At 41.6% G+C, this 19,896-nt stretch overlaps 1 protein-coding gene across 1 annotated transcript in view; it reads left to right on the forward strand.

Moving 5' to 3' along the window:
* The window catches only part of mcoln1a (mucolipin TRP cation channel 1a), a 55,230-nt gene extending 36,486 nt beyond the window's left edge, over nucleotides 1-18,744 (forward strand). Inside the window, exons 6-14 of the mRNA XM_039770434.1 lie at nucleotides 1,700-1,796; nucleotides 2,363-2,462; nucleotides 6,800-6,906; nucleotides 9,486-9,635; nucleotides 14,398-14,499; nucleotides 14,601-14,723; nucleotides 15,034-15,240; nucleotides 18,301-18,431; nucleotides 18,636-18,744. Coding sequence (XP_039626368.1) covers nucleotides 1,700-1,796; nucleotides 2,363-2,462; nucleotides 6,800-6,906; nucleotides 9,486-9,635; nucleotides 14,398-14,499; nucleotides 14,601-14,723; nucleotides 15,034-15,240; nucleotides 18,301-18,431; nucleotides 18,636-18,672 — 1,054 coding nt within the window. The 3' untranslated portion in view covers nucleotides 18,673-18,744. The remainder of the gene's footprint in view (nucleotides 1-1,699; nucleotides 1,797-2,362; nucleotides 2,463-6,799; nucleotides 6,907-9,485; nucleotides 9,636-14,397; nucleotides 14,500-14,600; nucleotides 14,724-15,033; nucleotides 15,241-18,300; nucleotides 18,432-18,635) is intronic.
* The last annotated feature ends 1,152 nt before the right edge of the window (nucleotides 18,745-19,896 follow it).

Consider the following 19,896-nt stretch of genomic DNA (forward strand, 5'->3'; position numbering starts at 1 on the left):
TCCTGTAAAATTGCCTGTATCTTCATTGGGGCTTTTTGTATTTTAAGATATCTTATAATGCATCTCAGATATCTGGAAATGGACAGGAAGCTATTTGAAGATATCTCAGATACATTTTAAGATATCTTTGTTACATTTCCAGATCTCTTTAAATAACCTCCAGACCATTGTGAGATGTCCAAAGTATATTTTTAGTTATCTCTAATTCATTTCATGGTATTTTTTTTTCCCCGTATCTGTGGTGTCTCTAAGAAACGTTACCCCCATATACAGTATAATGAGAATTGACTTTACATGGCTGTCGCTTAGCTTAGGAAAAAATATTACAGTACCAGATGAAGACTTTTTCTTTAAGAGATATCATAATGGCAGTTCAAAGATCCATTCATTAGTAGCAGTAGTTGTATTGTCACGATAAAGCAGGCTGAGGGATACAACTGAGACGGTGGGGGTCTTTTGTTAGGAATTTTCATATGTGATTGCTGGGGCCTGAATGAGTGTTTGTTGAGATGAATAGACAGAAGAGAAGCTTCAGATGTCTCATCCTTTTCAGCTGTTATTGAAGTTTTTCTCCATTTTTCCCCACGAGGTTATGGTCCTAATTTAACTTGTGCATTACATGGGAGAGACTGTCTTAAAGAAGTGCACACTGCTTTATTGGCATAACCTCATTTTTCATTTTGAGTCACCCACATCCATTTGAAAACACTCTTGCACGCAAAGGAAAGGCACTCTTGCCACAATCTGAGACACTAGCAGCACTCTCTTGGGGCTTAGCCACCCATGAAACCTTTGAGAAGGTCCTACATGGGAGGCTAGTGATGAAATTAAGAGGAGACATGATGAAAAGCTTTAAAATGATCAAGGGAATAAGAATAATGGATTCAATGTTACTGAAAAAATCCGATCCTCAGGGAGAACACAGATGGAAACTGGATGAGGGAGAAAATTCCACAAAACAATAACAGTTTCTCTTAACATGAAGAGTCTCACATACCTGGAATAAGTTGCCAGGGCATACAGCACATATTACATTTCAAGTTGTGATAAAGGCGCTATATAGGCGCCTGACCTGACACAGATTTATTCAGAGGCACGTGTCAGAACACAAAGACTTTTTATTCACAATCTTCAGCTGTGGGGCACACCTTCCCCGTGTCCCACAGCCCAACACAGTCCCAAAAGCACTCAACAATACACAGAACTCTCCACCTCTGCCACCACCACTCCTCTCAGGCAATCTCGTCCTCTTCCTCCCGATTCTGGTTAATGAGTGGTGGATGTTGGCCCTTTTTATAGCCCACCCGGAAAGGAGAGATGTCCATACAGGCTCCAGGATCCATGCAGCACACACTGGCGGCCACAGGGTTGTGGAGAACTCCATCTTCCATGGAGCCCTGCGGGAAACTGAGGCACCCATGTCACCCAGGGAGGCTGCCACCAGGCGTCCCAGGGTAGGTACTGAGGAGCCCATGGCTACTCCCCCGGAACATATGCAGCAGGGGCGTCCCAGCCGGGCATGGAACCCAGCTGTCCGTTATAAGTTTTATGATATTGTGTGCATATTAGGTGGTTGGGAAGCGGCAAGCAGTGTTTGGCTGAAAGGCCTGTGATCGTCATAATTGTCTCCTTATTGGTAGCTAACATCTGTGGTTTGAAGGATGAGTGACTCATGTATGACACTTTTTTCCCTTCCCAGACTCATCAATGTGACTATACAATTTAAGCTAAAAGCCATCAACATTCAGACGATCATAAACAATGAGGTTCCGGACTGCTACACATTCACCATCACAGTAAGTTTCATATTTAATGGGTGGTACAATAGAGCTGTGGTTAGCGCTGTGGCTTCCAGGATTCCAGTGACCTGGGTTCAGATCCCACTCCGCTGTGTCGTCTCTATAGTGTCTGCCCATTCTCCCTATGTCTATGTTACTTGTCTTCCAGATAAATCTGTTTTTTTCCCTCTCATCCCCAAATTCGTACAGGTTAGGATAATTGGCAGTACTAAATTGGTCCCCATTATAAATGAGTGGGCCCTGCAATGGATTGCTGGTTCCTGCTTTTCACCCAGTGCTACCAGGATAGGTTCCAGCGACCCATCCACAATCCTAAAATGGATTTGGAGTGGGTTGGAAATTGTTATCTTCTAAGGACCCATGGTGCCCAAACACAGGCATTTCTTCCTAGAAGTACTGGTACAGACCTCCTTAATTCACTGCAATATCCTAAATTTTACACTCTACTCCAGTCGCCCAGCATCTTTACCTTTGGCCTTCATCTCTTAACAAAAAAAAAAGACCAGTTTTGTTTGTTGTGCTGATCCTAACAGTGACCCACACTTTCTTATCTCGCATTCAAGATCACATTCGACAACAAAGCCCACAGTGGCAGAGTGAAGATCAGCCTGAATAATGAGGCCTCTATTAAGGAGTGCAAGGACCCGAATGTCTCCGGCCATGGTAAGATCATTTGTATTACACACAGGCTGTCCATTTTTCCATCCAAATTAAAGACCCTCCTAACATTGCCTGGTCCTGACCGGCTCCTCCATCTCTCTGTTTAACAAATTCCAGTACAGTTCAGTTTTTAAGGGTGCTTCATCCCTTTTCATTATGTATTGTATTACATTTTCTCCACACTCTGATTTTGTTTAATAATTTGGAGACCTGTTCTTTTAAGCTGTGCATTTCAGACTTGCCAGTTAATATCATGCCGTGCCACGTGAAAGCTTAGTATTGAGCATGGCTTATACTCCTCTTTTAGGTGGCACAGCTGCCATTAATGTATTTATGTAATTCAATCGTCACAATCGAACACATCCTTGACTTTTTGAGTCTGTCTTCATTAAGTGGTCAGTGATGCCTGTTGAATATTATAAGAAAAGCTTTAAATGACAATCACTGAGTGCAACTACAGGTACACCTGTCTGTCTAAAATGAAAGTTCATCCCCAAGTCTGTCACAAAGCAAACTTAATAAACCAGACCTCTGACTTGTGGTCTACAAATCATTGCGATTTGTACAATGTGTTTCTAGTACAGGCACTCTTATTCTATGCCTTTATGCCAAAAGTACCATATATACCCGCGGATAAGTCGGGGCTTGATTTTGCAGTGTAGTTTCTGGTATTTTATAATATCACTTGTATAAGTCAAATGCAGAAAACTCATGCTATTGGTCCAAGAGATTATGATATGCTAATGCCCGCCTGAGAGAGTCACCACGGAGCACACAGCCTTTTTTTCCCTATGTGGGTGTGGCAATGTGCTGTATCGGCGTGTGCTCCTAATCTCTCTCTCTCTGTCTCTATTGTGCCTACGTGACCACACAGTAATACCTGAACTACTCTGAAGCAACGTTTGTACCATTTGGTGTTTTTTGTATCTCACACCCTCATGCACCTTTATCGTAAGAGCATCCCTTATCTACGATGGAGCGTGTGATCAGAAGAAAATAAGCTGGTTTTAAATTAAACTTTGTTGAAGTAGCGAAAGAAATTGGTAACTGTGCTGCTGCAACAAAATTCGATGTGTCTGAGAAACTGATGCGAGATTGAAGGAGGTGTGAGCACTGAAGTCGACAAACAACGGGAATCTAAACCAATTTAAAATAAAAAGCAATTTCTTTATTCTTGGTGAGTTAGAGATAGACGGCAGACCCCCTCAAAGTCTCAGTGCCACTGTTTGGGTTTCGGCAGACTGCCCTAAAAGAAAAAATGTTCTCTCCTTTATCACCTAGCCTGTTCATTAGCCAAAGAGAGAACCGAAAAAAAACATAACAATTCATTTTGAGATCATCCACAGATTAGGGCTACATCTTAATTTATGACATACAGGTGTATAGCAGAAACAGAGAACTGCCAGGCACTCACATTTCTAAGGAATGTGCCCTTCTCAGTAGACGCACACAAAACCAATTTACGCAGTTTTCTTAAAGTTCATTGCGTTAGTTATAAAGAAACTACATTCTTATAGCTTTAATATCTTCATTAGATTTTGTCTGGTTAGATTAATATATCCCTATTTATTAATTCATAAATTACATTTTTATCTTATATTTTAAGCAAGAGTGAAGGAAACGATCACATTGATTTATAATATCACAGTGTGTTCTGTTAATATCAAGAGGTCAGCGTTTTCACATAGAAGAATGTAAGTCAGTCTCATATTCTAGATAGATAGATACTTGATTAATCCCAAGGGGAAATTCACATACTCCAGCAGCAGTATACTGATACAAAAACAATATTAAATTAAAGAGTAATAAAAAATGCATGTAAAAATTGACAATTCTTTTAATAATTTTAAATAATCATAATAATTTTAATAATTTTTAATAATTCAATTATTCTGTGCTTAAACTTAATTCCTTTCGTACCTAAATGAAGATCAAATCCTATAGAAGTATAGCTCTCTGCAGCATGATTAATACAAAATCCAGTCATTGGTATTTTGTGAGTTAAATACTTATAATCATTTGCGGTGGGCTGGCACCCTGCCTGGGGTCTGCTTCCTGCCTTGTGCCCTGTGTTGGCTAGGATTGGCTCCAGCAGACCGGGCAACCCTGCAGTTAGGATATAGCAGGTTGGATAATGGATGGATAGATGGATACTTATAATCATTACAGTTAATAATGTTTTTTCTGCTTTCTCAGAGGCAAGAAGATGTAAAAAATAAAATTTAAGTGTTGCATTTTTGAACGGGCGAGTAAGTCGGGGTCTGATTTTATGATTGATTTTTCAGGATTCAAGACCCGACTTATGCGTGAGTATATACGGTAGTTGAACAGAGTGGCAAAGTGCGACAGAATGTAGCACTGCTGCTTCACAAGCCCTGCATCCTGGATTGAAATCTCGCAATCATTGTCTGTCTAGAGTTGGCTTTTATTAAAGCCATCTGCCCAAACCAGTGCTGGGATAATTCAGTTCAAGTGTTGCGTTAATTAACAGTTCTTAACTGTGGGCATTCAATTCAGGGGTAGCGTCCGCCTTGCATCTAATGTTTCTAATTAAAGGTTTAGCTTCTTCAGTCTTATATCTTAACTCCTATGTCACAAGTCCTGAATCATTCCAGTTGCTTTTCTTTATTGCTGCAGTGTCTTGCTCTTTTGTAGTATGGAAACCAAAACTGCATGGAGTACTCCAGCTGAGATCTCACCAATGTGTTATGTAGCTTAAGCCTAACCTCCCTTGACTTGTAATTCACATATCAAGGACGCTATATAACCTAACATCCTATGTTGCTTCTTAATCACTTTTATACACTGTCTGGATATAGATAATGACACCTTGGTCTTTCTCACAGGATTAAGACTCTTGACAAATTTTTAAGGGCACAACAAGTGCTCAAGATAGAGCAAGGAATGATTGTGGTGGCGATGCAGTAGGTGGATTTGCACTTGTTTTTATTTTCTGTTTGCAGTGGTTTGAGGACACAGACATGGTGAAATAAGATGTAGTGCCTCCTGAAAGATCCGTAAATTAGGCCAGGACCTTTTCTGGCTTACCTAGAAATTGTTTTACCCCTGGCAACCAGTTCCCAATTACTACCTGTAGGCTTCGGCCTAAGCAGGCCCAAAATGGGAAACTAGCTTTTAAAGTTTAAAATGAAATAAAAGTCCCAAAATATACCAGAAATGTCTTATAAGGGAGAGAGGAACCATGAAACTCTGGCTTGTAGAAACTATCCAAACAGTGTGACTTTACGGCTTTAGCATGTATAAACAAAAATGAGGAAAGAGCGAAAACAAAGCACAAAAGGATAAAAAATATTTGCCTAAAAGGCAATCTGAGGTGAACAAGTTCAAAAATACAATCCCAATACAGATCCAAGATCAAGAAAGAAAAATCTAATAAACCAGAAATAATAATAAAAAGTAATAGGTAGAAATGAATCTTGCAACGGGATGCACTGTTGTAGCACTGCTGCCACGCATCCCAGGTCCTCCTTGTGTGGAGTCTGCATGTTCTTCCCGTGTCTACTTGGGTTTCCTCCCACTGTGCAAAGACATGCAGGAAAAGTGGAATTGGTGGCACTAAATTGGCCCTAGTATGTGTTTGCTCGTCGCTGGAGGCTTTCTGCAATGGCTCCCTGCCCAATGTTTGTTCCTGCCTTGCACCCTGTGCTAGCTGGAATATGCTCTAGTTACCCCCTGTGACCATGGTCTGGGTTAAGTGGGTTAGAAAATGACATGACGTCTTCAAAATTCAGTGAACTACAGCTTAGTCCCTCCCCGAGGGAGGACTAAAGCAATAGTGATGTCAGGGTGGCCCCGCCTCCTGGGGCTTCTCTCTTAAAACACAAGCAATGGCTGCACATTTAAAGGTATAGAGCACAATAAATGATAAAGAAGGACAACAGAAATGTCACAAATCCTTGAAAAGATAATAATTAAAAAATATCAGTAACAGTTTTAAAACAAAAGAAATACAAGCTGAGGGAAAACAAAAACCTGGCTGAAAGCATGCAACTTACTTTTTTGGTTTTTTTGTTTTCTGTTGCTGCTGAATCCAAGTGAATTTCCAAATAGACCCAAACTGGAGACCTCCAGAGCTCCACTCTGTTGAAGAGCTTCTCATTTGGCCTTATATGTTACTCTATTCATAAGATTAGGATTGTGGGAGGATTAGCTGCCTTAAATAACAATGCCTGTTGACGTAACAACAACAGTGTGGGGCTCCTGATTTGACCGAGCTGTAGCTTGATCCATCTAGCACTAGTAGTATTTTCTTCTGTTCTTTCTGATATACACTCCACACCCCACCTTCTAACGCTTTATTTTGTCTTCATTTTTTGCAGCAGAGAACTATTCCCGGCTAGCATTTGATGTGATAGTGGTCATATTGTGCATCATGTCATTCTTACTCTGTGGACGTTCAATTGTTCGCGGCCTGTTTCTACAGCAGGTGAGTGGAATACGGAGAAGACTGCTGCTTCTACTACAGTCATGTGAAGAAGTACATACACCCCATGAACTGTTTTTTCTCTTTTGTTTTTCTTAACATATCTGTACATATCAAAATTTGATCCTTCATTTTGTATCTTCAAATGAAAGTGGAAAATAAAACAATCAAAATTTGACTTAATCAATGAAAAATGAACAGAGATGCCATTTCCAGCTGTGGAAATAGTAGGTGCACACTTGGGTCTCCTAGCTGGTATTGCCCCCTCAAGTGAGCATTTTCCTATAACTGCCTGCCATCCTGTGATGTTGTTTTCTACTCGTCCATCCTTTCAGCTGTGTGATGTTTGAGGGGTGCCTTTTTCAGCCCCTACCCCCCCAATACAGCTTCTCAATGGAATTCACATCCAGGCTTTCACTTGACCATAACAGAACCCATCACTTCTTTCTTTTCATCCATTCATTGGTATCTTTAGGGACATTGTCATGTCAAAAGGTCCACTTTTTGTGGAGTTTCAATCTTCTGACAGATATTCTAAACTTATTCTCAAGTACGCTCTGGTACATTGAAGAATTCAATGAGGATTCTATGATAGTGAGCTACTTAGGCCTCAATTCAGCAAAGCAGCCCCCAAACTAGAACGTTTCCACCAACTTGCTTTACGGTTGCTATCAGGTCAAGTGCTGTCTTGGTTTTCGTCAAACATGTCTTTGTGCACTGTGGCCAAATAACTCTCTCCATGCCTCCTCTGTCCAGAGCACACTGTGCCATCAGTCCTGGTATTTGCCTAGGTGTTCATGGACAAACATCTCTGATGTTCTCTCTGGACAGCAAAGGTTTTCACCAGGCACACCACCCCACGTAGATTTAATTTGCGCAGGCTCTTTTTAGTGGTAGGCTTATGCATTTTGACATCAATAGTGGCAAGAGCTACCTGTATGTTCTGTGACAAAATTTTGACACTCTTGGTGACTTCTTTCAGCATCTTGCATTTCAAGTTGAACTTTCTGGGGAGGCCTGGTCTGTACAACTTATCAGATGTTTCAAATCTTCTCCACTTATAGATTATCTCCTGGACAGTGGAATGGTTGATTTCCAATTGTCTAGTGATCTTTTTAAATCCCTTCCCATACTCGTTGGCATCTAGAACCTTCTTTCTAAAGGCCAATAGACAACTCCATTCTCTGCATTGTGATAACATACAGTGGGTACGGAAAGTATTCAGACCCCTTTCAATTTTTCACTCTTTGTTATATTGCAGCCATTTGCTAAAATCATTTAAGTTTATTTTTTTCCTCATTAATGTACATACAGCACCCCATATTGACAGACAAAAAAAATAATTTTTGAAATTGTTGCAGATTTATTAAAAAAGAAAAACTGAAATCTCACATGGTCCTAAGTATTCAGACCCTTTGAACCCTCAGTATTTAGTAGAAGCCCCCTTTTGAGCTAATACAGCCAGGAGTCTTCTTGGGAAAGATGCAACAAGTTTTTCACACCTGGATTTGGGGATCCTCTGCCATTCCTCCTTGCAGATCCTCTCCAGTTCTGTCAGGTTGAATGGTAAACGTTGGTGGACAGCCATTTTTAGGTCTCTCCAGAGATGCTCAATTGGGTTTAAGTCAGGGCTCTGGCTGGGCCATTCAAGAACAGTCACAGAGTTGTTGTGAAGCCACTCCTTCGTTATTTTAGCTGTGTGCTTAGGGTCATTGTCTTGTTGGAAGGTAAACCTACGGCTCAGTCTGAGGTCCTTAGCACTCTGGAGAAGGTTTTTGTCCAGGATATCCCTGTACTTGGCCACATTCATCTTTCCCTCGATTGCAACCAGTCGTCCTGTCCCTGCAGCTGAAAAACACCCCCACAGCATGATGCTGCCACCGCCATGCTTCACTGTGGGGACTGTATTGGACAAGTGATGAGCAGTGCCTGGTTGTCTCCACACATACCGCTTAGAATTAAGGCCAAAAAAGTTCTATCTTGGTCTTATCAGACCAGAGAATCTTATTTCTCACCATCTCAGATTCCTTCAGGTGTCTTTTAGCAAACTCCATGCGGGCTGTCATGTGTCTTGCCTCTTCTCAGTGTGAAGAGTGAAAAATTGAAGGGGGTCTGAATACTTTCCATACCCACTGTACGTTTCAACAGCAAAGAGCCAACCAAACTAAATGCCTGAGCTTTAAATAAGACCATTTTAGAGAAGACCCTCTTTCACGATATTCTAATCATTTGCACCAGATTCTAATTTGAGATATCTGAGGTAGTGATAAATGGAGGGGTGGACTCACTTTCCCCCCACATGTAAAATTTGCATTTGTTGTATGTTGTAGTCCATTGAATAATTTAAATAAAATGTGTCATAATTGTTATTATATCCCCTTTATCTGTTGATATTGTTTAAATGAAGATCAAATGTTGTTATGTCCACATATGGTAAAAAAGAAAGAGCATGGGGTGTACTTTTTACTTGACTGTGTGGCAAGAGATTCATTTTAAAAGTCACTTGCTGCTGTAGTGGCCGGAGATAAGCCAGACAGGGGCCACAGTGTTCTCCTTTTTAATGTTCAACGTCTTGCCCTTAGGAGTTTGTGCAGTATTTCCATAACCACTTTGACAGGAAGGTGAGCTGGTCTGACCGCTTGGAGTTTGTGAACGGCTGGTACATCCTGCTAATTATCAGCGACATTTTGACCATTATTGGCAGCTTCATCAAGATGGGCATTGAGTCTAAGGTGGGTTGTGAGGTGGTGGAATGTGCTGCTTTGTATAGTTATGCATACGTGATCACCGTTAATGTCAAAGGCCTGTAGTATCCATGCAGTGTGGCCTGTAATGGTGCTAGAGAATACCATTGAGGTTTTCAGTGACTAAATGTTTTTAAATAAAATGATTTGTAATTACTCCTAAGACTTCTTAAGCTTAGAATAGGTAAGGTCATCCATATTCTGCACTAGTTTACGTGGTGACATTTGTCGTGGTAATATTTTGGGCAGAGCTGATTCAATTTCCTGTTCTGAACCCTGCAGAGTTCTGATCTCTCTGTGTCCATGGTGTCCTCCCATATCATGCATTCCTCCTGCAGAATCTTCATTAGATACAGAAATAATCTCTGCTAACTCCTCTTGATTTAGTAGAACAATATCCAAGAGCAGTGTTTGGTGGTGGCAAGTGGGCGACCGCCCCACGCCTAAGGGGGCCTCCGTTTTTGAGTTCTGTGTGTCCCACTTGACCAAAATTGTCAAGTTATATTCTCCAGTTATATTTTGATAAAGTCTGTGTGTTATCTTGCAAAAATTGAGAGAAAATCTGGTGTATGTTAACATTACTTTTATCAAATTTGTGCACAAGTTTATAAAGTCCACACATACCGGTAACAGCGTTTGATGTAACTGGCCCTGCGTGGAGTTGGTCAGCCCTAAACCCAACACACACACACACACACACACACACACACCCCTAAGGCTGGCTCTGACAGTATCTATACTTCAAGACCACATCATTTTAAGGTGGAGGTCCTCCCAGATTATGGGACATCATGAACAACATGCCATTCATCCCTGGCTAAGGACCCTTAATGGTATTTCAGCTCTTTGAGTTGTTCAGCTCATTTTTTGTCATGAACAGTTTAGTGAGTTTAGTGAATGGACTTGGCTATCACTGCATCTATTGGTCAATCTGCTCCTCACTAATGAATGAAACTCCAAAAGCAGTGTAAGAAATTATGTGTGGGAATTGGGGAATCCCAATAGTGCTCCACTTCTGGCTGAACACCGAAGCCTTACTCTTGTACTGTGAATTAGATAATAAATTACAGTTAGGTCCATAAATATTTGGACAGAGACAACGTTTTTCTAATTTTGCTTCTGTACATCACCACAATGAATTTAAAATGAAACAACTCAGATGCAGTTGAAGTGCAGACTTTCAGCTTTAATTCAGTGGGGTGAACAAAACAATTACATAAAAATGTGAGGCAACTAAAGTGTTTTTTTAACACAACCCCTTCATTTCAGGGGCTCAAAACTAATTGGACAATTGACTCAAAGGCTATTTCATGGGCAGGTGTGTTCAAGTCCGTCATTATGTCCTTATCAATTACGCAGATAAAAGGCCTGGAGTTGATTTGAGGTGTGGTGCTTGCATGTGGAAGATTTTGCTGTGAACAGACAACATGCGGTCAGAGGAGCTCTCCATGCAGGTAAAAGAACATTAGAACACTCTAGACGAGAACAGGCCATTCAGCCCAACAAAGCTCGCCAGTCCCATCCACTTATTTCCTCCAAGAAGCCATCCTTAAGCTGCAAAAACAGAAAAAACCCATCCGAGAAATTGCTACAATATTACGAGTGGCAAAATCTACAGTTTGGTACATCCTGAGAAAGAAAGCAAGCACTGGTGAACTGAGCAACGCAAAAAGACCTGGACGTCCACGGAAGACAACAGTGGTGGATGATCGCAGAATCATTTCCGTGGTGAAGAGAATCCTCTTTACAACAGCCAACCAAGTGAACAACACTGTCCAGGGCTTGGTCGGCATATCGATATCCAAGTCTACCATAAAGAGAAGACTGCATGAAAGTAAATACAGAGGGTGCACTGCAAGGTGCAAGCCACTCATAAGCCTCAATAATAGAAAGGCTAGATTGGACTTTGCTAAAGAACATCTAAAAAAGCCAGCACAGTTCTGGAAAAACATTCTTTGGACAGATGAAACCAAGATCAACCTCTACCAGAATGATGGCAAGAAAAAAGTATGGAGAAGGTGTGGAAAACCTCATTATCCAAAGCATACAACATCATCTGTAAAACACGGTGGAGTCAGGCAGTGTGATGGCTTGGGCGTGCATGGCTGCCAGTGGCACTGGGACACTAGTGTTTATTGATGAGGTGACACAGGACAGAAGCAGCCGAATGAATTCTGAGGTGTTCAGAGACATACTGTCTGCTCAAATCCAGCTAAATACAGTCCAACTGATTGGGTGGAGTTTCATGTTACAGATGGACAGTGACCCAAAACATACAACCAAAGCAACCCAGGGGTTTATTAAAGCAAAGAAGTGGAAAATTCTTGAATGGCCAAGTCAGTCACCTGATCTTAACTCAACTGAGCAGGCATTTCACTTGTTGAAGACTAAACTTCGGACAGAAAGGCCCACAAACAAACAGCAACTGAAAGTAAAGGCCTGGCAGAGCATTAAAAAGGTGGAAACCCAGCATCTGGTGATGTCCAGGAGTTCAAGACTTCAGGCTGGCATTGCCAGCAAAGGGTTTTCAACCATGTATTAGAAATGAACATTTTATTTCCAGTTATTGAATTTGTCCAATTACCTTTGAGCCCCTGAAATAAATGGATTGTGTTAAAAAAATGCTTCAGTTGCCTCACATTTTTATGCAATCTTTTTGTTCAACCCACTGAATTAAAGGTGAAAGTCTGCACTTCAACTGCATCTGAGTTGTTTCATTTAAAATTCATGGTGGTAATGTACAGAACCAAAATGAGAAAAAAGTTGTCTCTGTCCAAACATTTATGGACCTAACTGTAACTATGGAAAATGCTTTCATTTAGGAAAAACTTGCTTTAAGTAGCTTCATTATATCATACATGGATATGCACTCTGAACAAAAGCCACTCTACCTTGTACTTCCAAGCCACATCATGCAGAACAGCCATTTTGGGACACATAAGAGCTTTGATGGTGTGTGTTAGAGATTGCTCCTGCTTAACTCTGGATTTGTTCCCGCTGAATGCTGAATCCGTTTATATTGTGCCCTTCCCATTGGCCCCAGCACACTCTTGCTGTCTGTTTGGAGTTAAAAGTCATGTGTTTTAGCACTGCCAATAAGATTCATCACAATAACAGGCTGGCTTATTGAGCAACAATGAACGGTAGCACCATACCCTAAGAGCCTAAAGATTGGCTTCATTTTTCCATTTTTATCTGCTACTGGAAACAACAAAATAGCCCATACAAACTGGTAAAATTATGCAGCTGGCCCCACACAGTTCCCAACCTGAACACAGTTTGTATTACAGTATCAGCAATCGCCGTCACACTCTTCATCATAATAGAGATAAAGCAGGCAAGCATTAACGTCTGTGTGCAACTTCATCTTATTAGTTTCCTATGAAACTCCACACACATTATCTCAAATTCCCCTATTTTAAACAATGTGATCCCCATCTTTGCTGGACAGACTGCTACCACTTGAGCATCTCGCCCACTTGAGCTGTGTTAAGCAACCTCAGACCCCAACCTTCTGGTCCTGCCTGTGAAGGGGCTTCTGTTCTCTGCTACAATATTTTCTTATAAACTAACCGTATATCTTTTTCCTTTTTATTTTAAGGCACCTACCATTTACATTTTTGGGTTTACAGTGGGTCCATCAGGTTAATTAGTGGGGAACCCTTTTGACCCTCTACCCATATTTCCATATTTCACAACTTGGCCAAAGGTACTTGAATTGTAACACTTGGAAGCAGCTTCCACCTCAGTGACAGAGAGCAGATACGACCTTCTCAAACCCACTTAATCTGTTTAGGGTCACTATGGGCCGGAGCCTTTGCAGGAGGACATCTACAGTACAGTACGCGTGTGTGTGTGTGTGTGTGTGTGTTTAAAGAACAAGGGAAGAGCACTTGTCTCCAGTTTTTTTAGGCTTACATTTTCTGTACTTATATCATTTTAAATCTGCCTACTTCTCTTTAAAATACTTTTTTGTCAACTCCTGTGTCTGCCTATTGATAATTTGGACAATTCTATAAGCAGGGAAAACAAAACAACAACAGCATTTATTTCCAGAGTACATTTTCATACAAATGATGAAACTCAAAGTGCTTTACATAATGAAGAAAGAGAGAAAAAGACAAAGTAAATAAGAAAATAGAATTAGGGAACGCTAATTAACAAAGAATAAAAAGTAAGGTCCGATGGCCTGGGAGGACATTAAAAAAACAACAAAAAAACTCCAGACAGATGAAGGAGAAAAAACAAAATCTGCAAGGGTCCCAAGGCCATGAGACCACCCAGCCCCCTGTAGGCATTCTACCCAAGTGACCTCAATCAGTCCTCAGGGTATTCAGGCTTCACATGGAAGAACTTGATGATGACAGTCATGTGGCCTTCTGGCCTTTAATCCATCAATGTAGGGACATCACAGTGCTTTGATTAGGTGGTGTTGGTACAGATCGCCACCACAGAAAGCCAGAAAAAGAACAGAAGAGAAAGTAGGGGTTGGTACAGATTATGGAGCCAACCAAGAATGATATTGATAATTAAATTATTTTTATGCTAAAAGTTGTTGCACAAATGCATTTTATTATGCACAGAGAACATCCATTAAAGAACAGGAAGTCCTTTTTAAATGACAGATTTCCAAAAATGAAATCTACAGCCACTTGGTCCTTCAGGGCCAGGGCTCATTGACACAACTGTGGGCTGCTGTGTCCTTCTGGGTTGTTATTCTGGCCTAACTTTGTTTCCGCTTTCTCCTCAGAACCTGGCCTCATATGATGTGTGTGGAATAATGCTGGGAACATCTACCCTACTGGTATGGGTGGGTGTCATTCGATACCTCAGCTTCTTTCAGAAATACAACGTGAGTTAATTTCCTTGTGGGGTAGTGGTTGCTGCCTTTTTGTTTTAATGCTGTCTGGATTGACTTCCCTGTTGTTGGCTTGCTCTTTTTTCTGCCCACAGATTTTGATCATTACTCTAAGGGCAGCCTTCCCTAATGTGATTCGTTTCTGTTGCTGTGCCGCTGTGATCTACCTTGGATATTGCTTCTGCGGATGGATCGTCTTGGGGCCTTACCATGTCAAGGTACTGTATAGTCAGTAAAAGCGAGTTAGGGGTCAAGCTGGAGCTGTGCAGTAGTATGCCACCAACATAGAAATTGGCATTAAAGCCACTAGCTGGGCTTCACAATCTTTGAGTGACTCTTGTTATCTCACTGTACCATGTTGTGCAAGCTAGTGTGTGGATGTTGTATAGAAAACACTGGGTAGAGGGGTCATCATCCACTCCAGTCTGCCAGATAACCACTGAACATTGCAATGAATTACACCACTGGCTGCTAGTACTGTGATTTCCTCCATTGATTTGGTCCTCTTCCTTTGTCTTTTCCTTGCAGTTCCGTTCCCTTTCCATGGTGTCGGAGTGCCTTTTCTCCCTAATCAATGGTGATGACATGTTTGTTACTTTCTCCGAAATGCAGCAGAGCAGCTTCTTGGTTTGGCTTTTCAGCCAGATCTACCTGTACAGTTTCATTAGCCTTTTTATTTACATGGTGCTGAGTCTCTTCATCGCTCTCATTACCGGTGCATATGAAACAATCAAGGTAAGCGGACAATCTTCCAATTTGTCTTGTATATTTTTGTTGTTTAAAGTTATGTAGTGATCATGACTGAAGTGTCACCAGAGGCATTTGGTAGCCTGTCTGGGATGACTCAGTGGAGAGGGTTAGGGTACTGAGGAGGCAGTGAGGTTAATAGTATGTATGTATGTGTGTATATGTGATATATATATATATATATATATATATATATATATATATATATATATATATATATATATATATATATATATATATAAATAAAACAAGTGTGTCTATGTGTGTGTTTCTATATATACTCGGGACAAAAAACAAAACTGAAGACCCCCTAGCAGTTTTACTATACTCATGAACTTGGAGAGGTGTCAGCTAAGAATTACCCAGTGCCGAGGACATGGACCCACCTGTGCTTGCTGCCCCTGTGGCGATACCATTTCTTAAACTGTATCGCTATCATATGAGTCCTATTAATTGTTGTGTCGAGAAAATCCCTCCAGATATACAATGTTTTTAGTGAAAACTTCAAGCCACCTTCTCCGTTGCTGAGGTGTTTCATTTGCACGTTTTTGACCCGCGGCGTTTGCTTTGTTTCAATGTTGAGTCTCTTCAACATCGTTGTTGCACAGCGCCATTTACTGCACACAGGTCTTTTGTAGCAAGCAGCAAAAAAATGTAAAAGTGTACACATGCACCATATATATAATATATGTGTGTATATGTACTGTATATGTATATAGGTGTGTATACGTGTGTGTGTGTGTGTGTGTATATATATATATATATATAGTCAAGAATGCCAGGGGCAACGACCCGGCCGGGACACCTTGAGGGACCGGAAGAGGATCTGTGCCCACCCTGGGTCACGTGGGGGCTGTCATTCTGGTTGCTTTGGGGGCCACAGGTAGAGGGCATGGAAGCCCAACCCTGTAGGGACCCGTGGTCACCGCCAGGGGGCACCCCAATTCCATGGATACCCTGGACCTCAGAACTTCAGCCACACCAGGAAGTGCAGGGGGGAAGAGGAGCAGGGACACCCGGAGAGCTTCTGGGAGAACAGCCGGCACTTCTGCCACACTGGGGCGTGTCCAGGGAGGAGTGCCGGGAAACACCTGGAGCCCATACAGGATGAAATAAAAGGGGCCGTCTCCCTTCATTCGAGGCTGGAGTCGGGTGGAGGCAGGACAAGGCAAGAGAGAGAGAGTGAAGGCGGCCTGAAGAGAAGACGTTGAGTAGCCAGGACTTTGTTCTGTAAATAGTTGTAAATAAACGTGTGTGGTGAATTAACAACATGTCTGCCTGACTGTGCCGCATCCACTCGCATCCACTATATATATATATATATATATATATATATATATATATATATATATATATATATATATATATATATATATATATATATATATATATATACAGGGTGACACAGAAAAACAGAAACTTTTGAAAAACCCAATAAAAATAGAAGAAATCCAACAAAAAAATGTTATTGACAGCAATTGAACCACTACAGCTTGCCTTTTTAAGAGACAGTAATCCAGATTATCAATGTCTGAAAAGGACGTCCTGTAGATGGCGTCCTCCTGTACGTACACATTCTTTCAATCTGCTGTTGAGGTTCCCCATTGATCGCTGCAACATCTCAGCTGGGATACCACGCATTTCGTCTTGAATTCTTTGTTTCAATTCATTTGGTGTCCTTGGCCGAGTCGTGTAGACCCGACTCTTAAGGTAGCCCCACAAGAAAAATCACAAACTGACAAATCCGGTGATCTTGAGGACCAGGGAATGCCACCGAATCTTGAGATGACACGGTTACCGAACAATTCTTGCACAGCTGCCATTGATTGCCTTGCAATTGATTACTAAATGGCGAGATTGTTTACAGCTCAGGGTCCCTGTTCTGCAGTGCTGCCAACTGTACATGGCTGCCACTATGCATTTCCAAAGTTCCCATTTTTCTGTGTCACCCTGTATATGTGTGTGTGTGTGTGTGTGTGTATAATAAATATATATTGGTACCTGTCAAATAATACAAAGAGTACACAACTCATGTTTCACCCTAATTGGGGTTAATCAGGTGTACACACCTTTACTTCTCATTGCGGGAATCAAACCTCAGACGTTGCGCCATGGTGCCTGGTTCGCGCACTTGACATGGTGTAAATTGGAGTATTATATCCGTAGTTCTGAATTGCAGTTTGATTATTTGGGTGGTCACCTATCGGGTAATGCTTATGATTGGTTAGCCGGACGGCAAACATCCATCACGCCCTCTCAATTGCAAGAAGCAGATCATAGGCATGTTATAGAGTATTTGTCAAATAATCCAAAGAGTACACGACACGTGTTTTTCCCTAATTGGGGCTCATCAGGTGTGCACACCTTTGCTTATATGTACTGTATATAGTGGAAGGAATTCAGAATCCTTCATTTTTCCCACATTTTGCACATTGTTGTTCTGGGGTATTAAGTGATGGATGATATGAGGAAAAAATTAATGATGTTAGTACAAGGCTTACGTAAACGTAGAAAACTGAAGGCACTGCGTGCGCGTGTGTCTGTGTTGTAGTGAGGCAAGTGATAAGGCAGAGTGAGTGCCAACCTGGCAAACCCCATTAGAATAAAAGAACTTAACAGGTGCACAACGGCCCTACAATAAACAATTGGCTGACAGATTCTTATTGCCCTCTAGTGGTGTACCTAGGTAGGGCTGGTCTGGTGTCGTCCAGATACGTCTTCCTTTTCTATCGGTTACATCAGAAGGGGCGGGGCTTCTCTGGTTCTGTTGCCCTCAGTTGGCAGTTTCTCAGCTCTGTAAGTGTAAAAGAAGACCAGACTGTTGGCAACAGCACCCACTCTCGTCTGGTGTGGTACCTCAAACATTAGATGACCCCAGAAGGCTACTTTCTTGTGTGCATGGGTAACAGTATATATAAAATGTACTGTATATAATATTTTCATGTGTAAATATACAAAAATATATTGTGCCATCAGAACTATAGGAACTGAACTGAATGTATTTGGAGGGGATGTGCAGCTGACCCATTGGTTTCTCGCCCTTTGCAGCATCACAGCATGGAGCCGGTTCACATCACAGATTTGCACGCCTTCATAGCAGAGTGTAAAGACACCCCAAATTCTGGCAAATTCAGGGGTATAGAGAGCTCTCCGTGCTCCATTTTCTGCTGCTGTGACCGGTGAGTACTGACCACATCCCAGTCATATGACCTGTGCCAGTGCTCTGTCCAGGTTGCTCATCTGCTTTCTGCCACTGCTGTATCTTCTTGACGTATCTTTTATCCTTAGAAACGGGACTTTCAAACCTGCTTCAGAATAAAATTACTTTTAAAGAAAGTTACTGTTAATGGCAAAACAAACATGTCAGCTTTGTTTTATTTCAGGACTACAACATACGAGGATGTTCTCCTAATAAACTGAGGGAGCGACCGAGAAACCTGCCAAAAGAATGAGACCCTCATTCATCTTTCGCCATTGTCCTAATCCCCCATGCCCACTTCACCGTAACACGTCCTCTCGTCCTTTGCAATGTAAAGGGGGATGGAGGCCAACAGAAGCTGCTCAGAAACTTAAAGTCGGTTAACAAACAGCAGGCTGCCTTCATCTACTTGGGTTGTTTTAATTCTTGATGGACACGTCCAGGGAATTTTTGACTTGATGACTTTTAACAAGTGGATCTTAAAACCGTTTTAAACATTTTAATTATAGAGTCCGTGTGCAATGACGCAAACTCCGCTGGACAGACGTTAAGACTGGAAAACTGACACCTTGAGATGACCAAGGAGACCCTTCCGGAATCGTGGTGGCAGTATGCTGATTTTTATTTTTTTGGTTTTTTTTTTGTAATTTCAGGACATTTTAAACTCTTTGTTCCTGTTCAATTCCTGATGGTCGTATGAAGCTGACAGTACGAGGACACACCGTGCATCCGCTACTGAAATAGAAATATTTGAAACTTTTTTTTGCCGTCGTTCTACCACTTGGATTTCTTACACAGTAAAATCTTTTGTTTTTGGTGGACGTTATCCAGACACTTTCAAACAATCCGCTGTGTAAATACGGTCCGTTCTGCGATTGTACGACACGTTTGAACTCTCCTGATTTATTTATTCCATGAGCTGTGATCAAGCTGACCAATGGCCGTTCGAGAGCACTGGAAGCACTTTTATAGCCAATCCAAAAGCACACATGCAGAATCATTGCCTGTTCAGAAGCCGTCGTGGATGTGTGTGTGTGTGTGTGTGTAGGGTGTGCGTGAGGCTGCATTATTTCATACTGACTATTTTTAATTTAAAGGTACATGCGCACAGAAATGCAATACTGAAGAAAAAAAAATGAGTGACCCGTCTGACACTAGGGTTTCAGCTCAGCCTTCACCCCTCCACAAAGGAGGATGAGGAAGCAGGTGAAGTTGTGAAATCTGATATACCCGCTCACACGAACTAGCAAGACGCGTAGAGTCGAGAAGCTATCTTGGGTCCTCCACACCTACAAGATGTCCATAACAGATCGCAGAGCTTGACTTGACGTTACCTCTCGTTTCATTGACGTTGGCTCATCTTGTCCAATGGCCATTTGTAGAACTCATTTGTGACGTACTGAGACTGGAACACCACGTGGCACCGTGTGTGTCGTGATGGCAGA

Source organism: Polypterus senegalus, chromosome 12 (genome assembly GCF_016835505.1).
Source record: "Polypterus senegalus isolate Bchr_013 chromosome 12, ASM1683550v1, whole genome shotgun sequence".
NCBI classification, from domain to species: Eukaryota; Metazoa; Chordata; class Cladistia; order Polypteriformes; family Polypteridae; genus Polypterus; species Polypterus senegalus.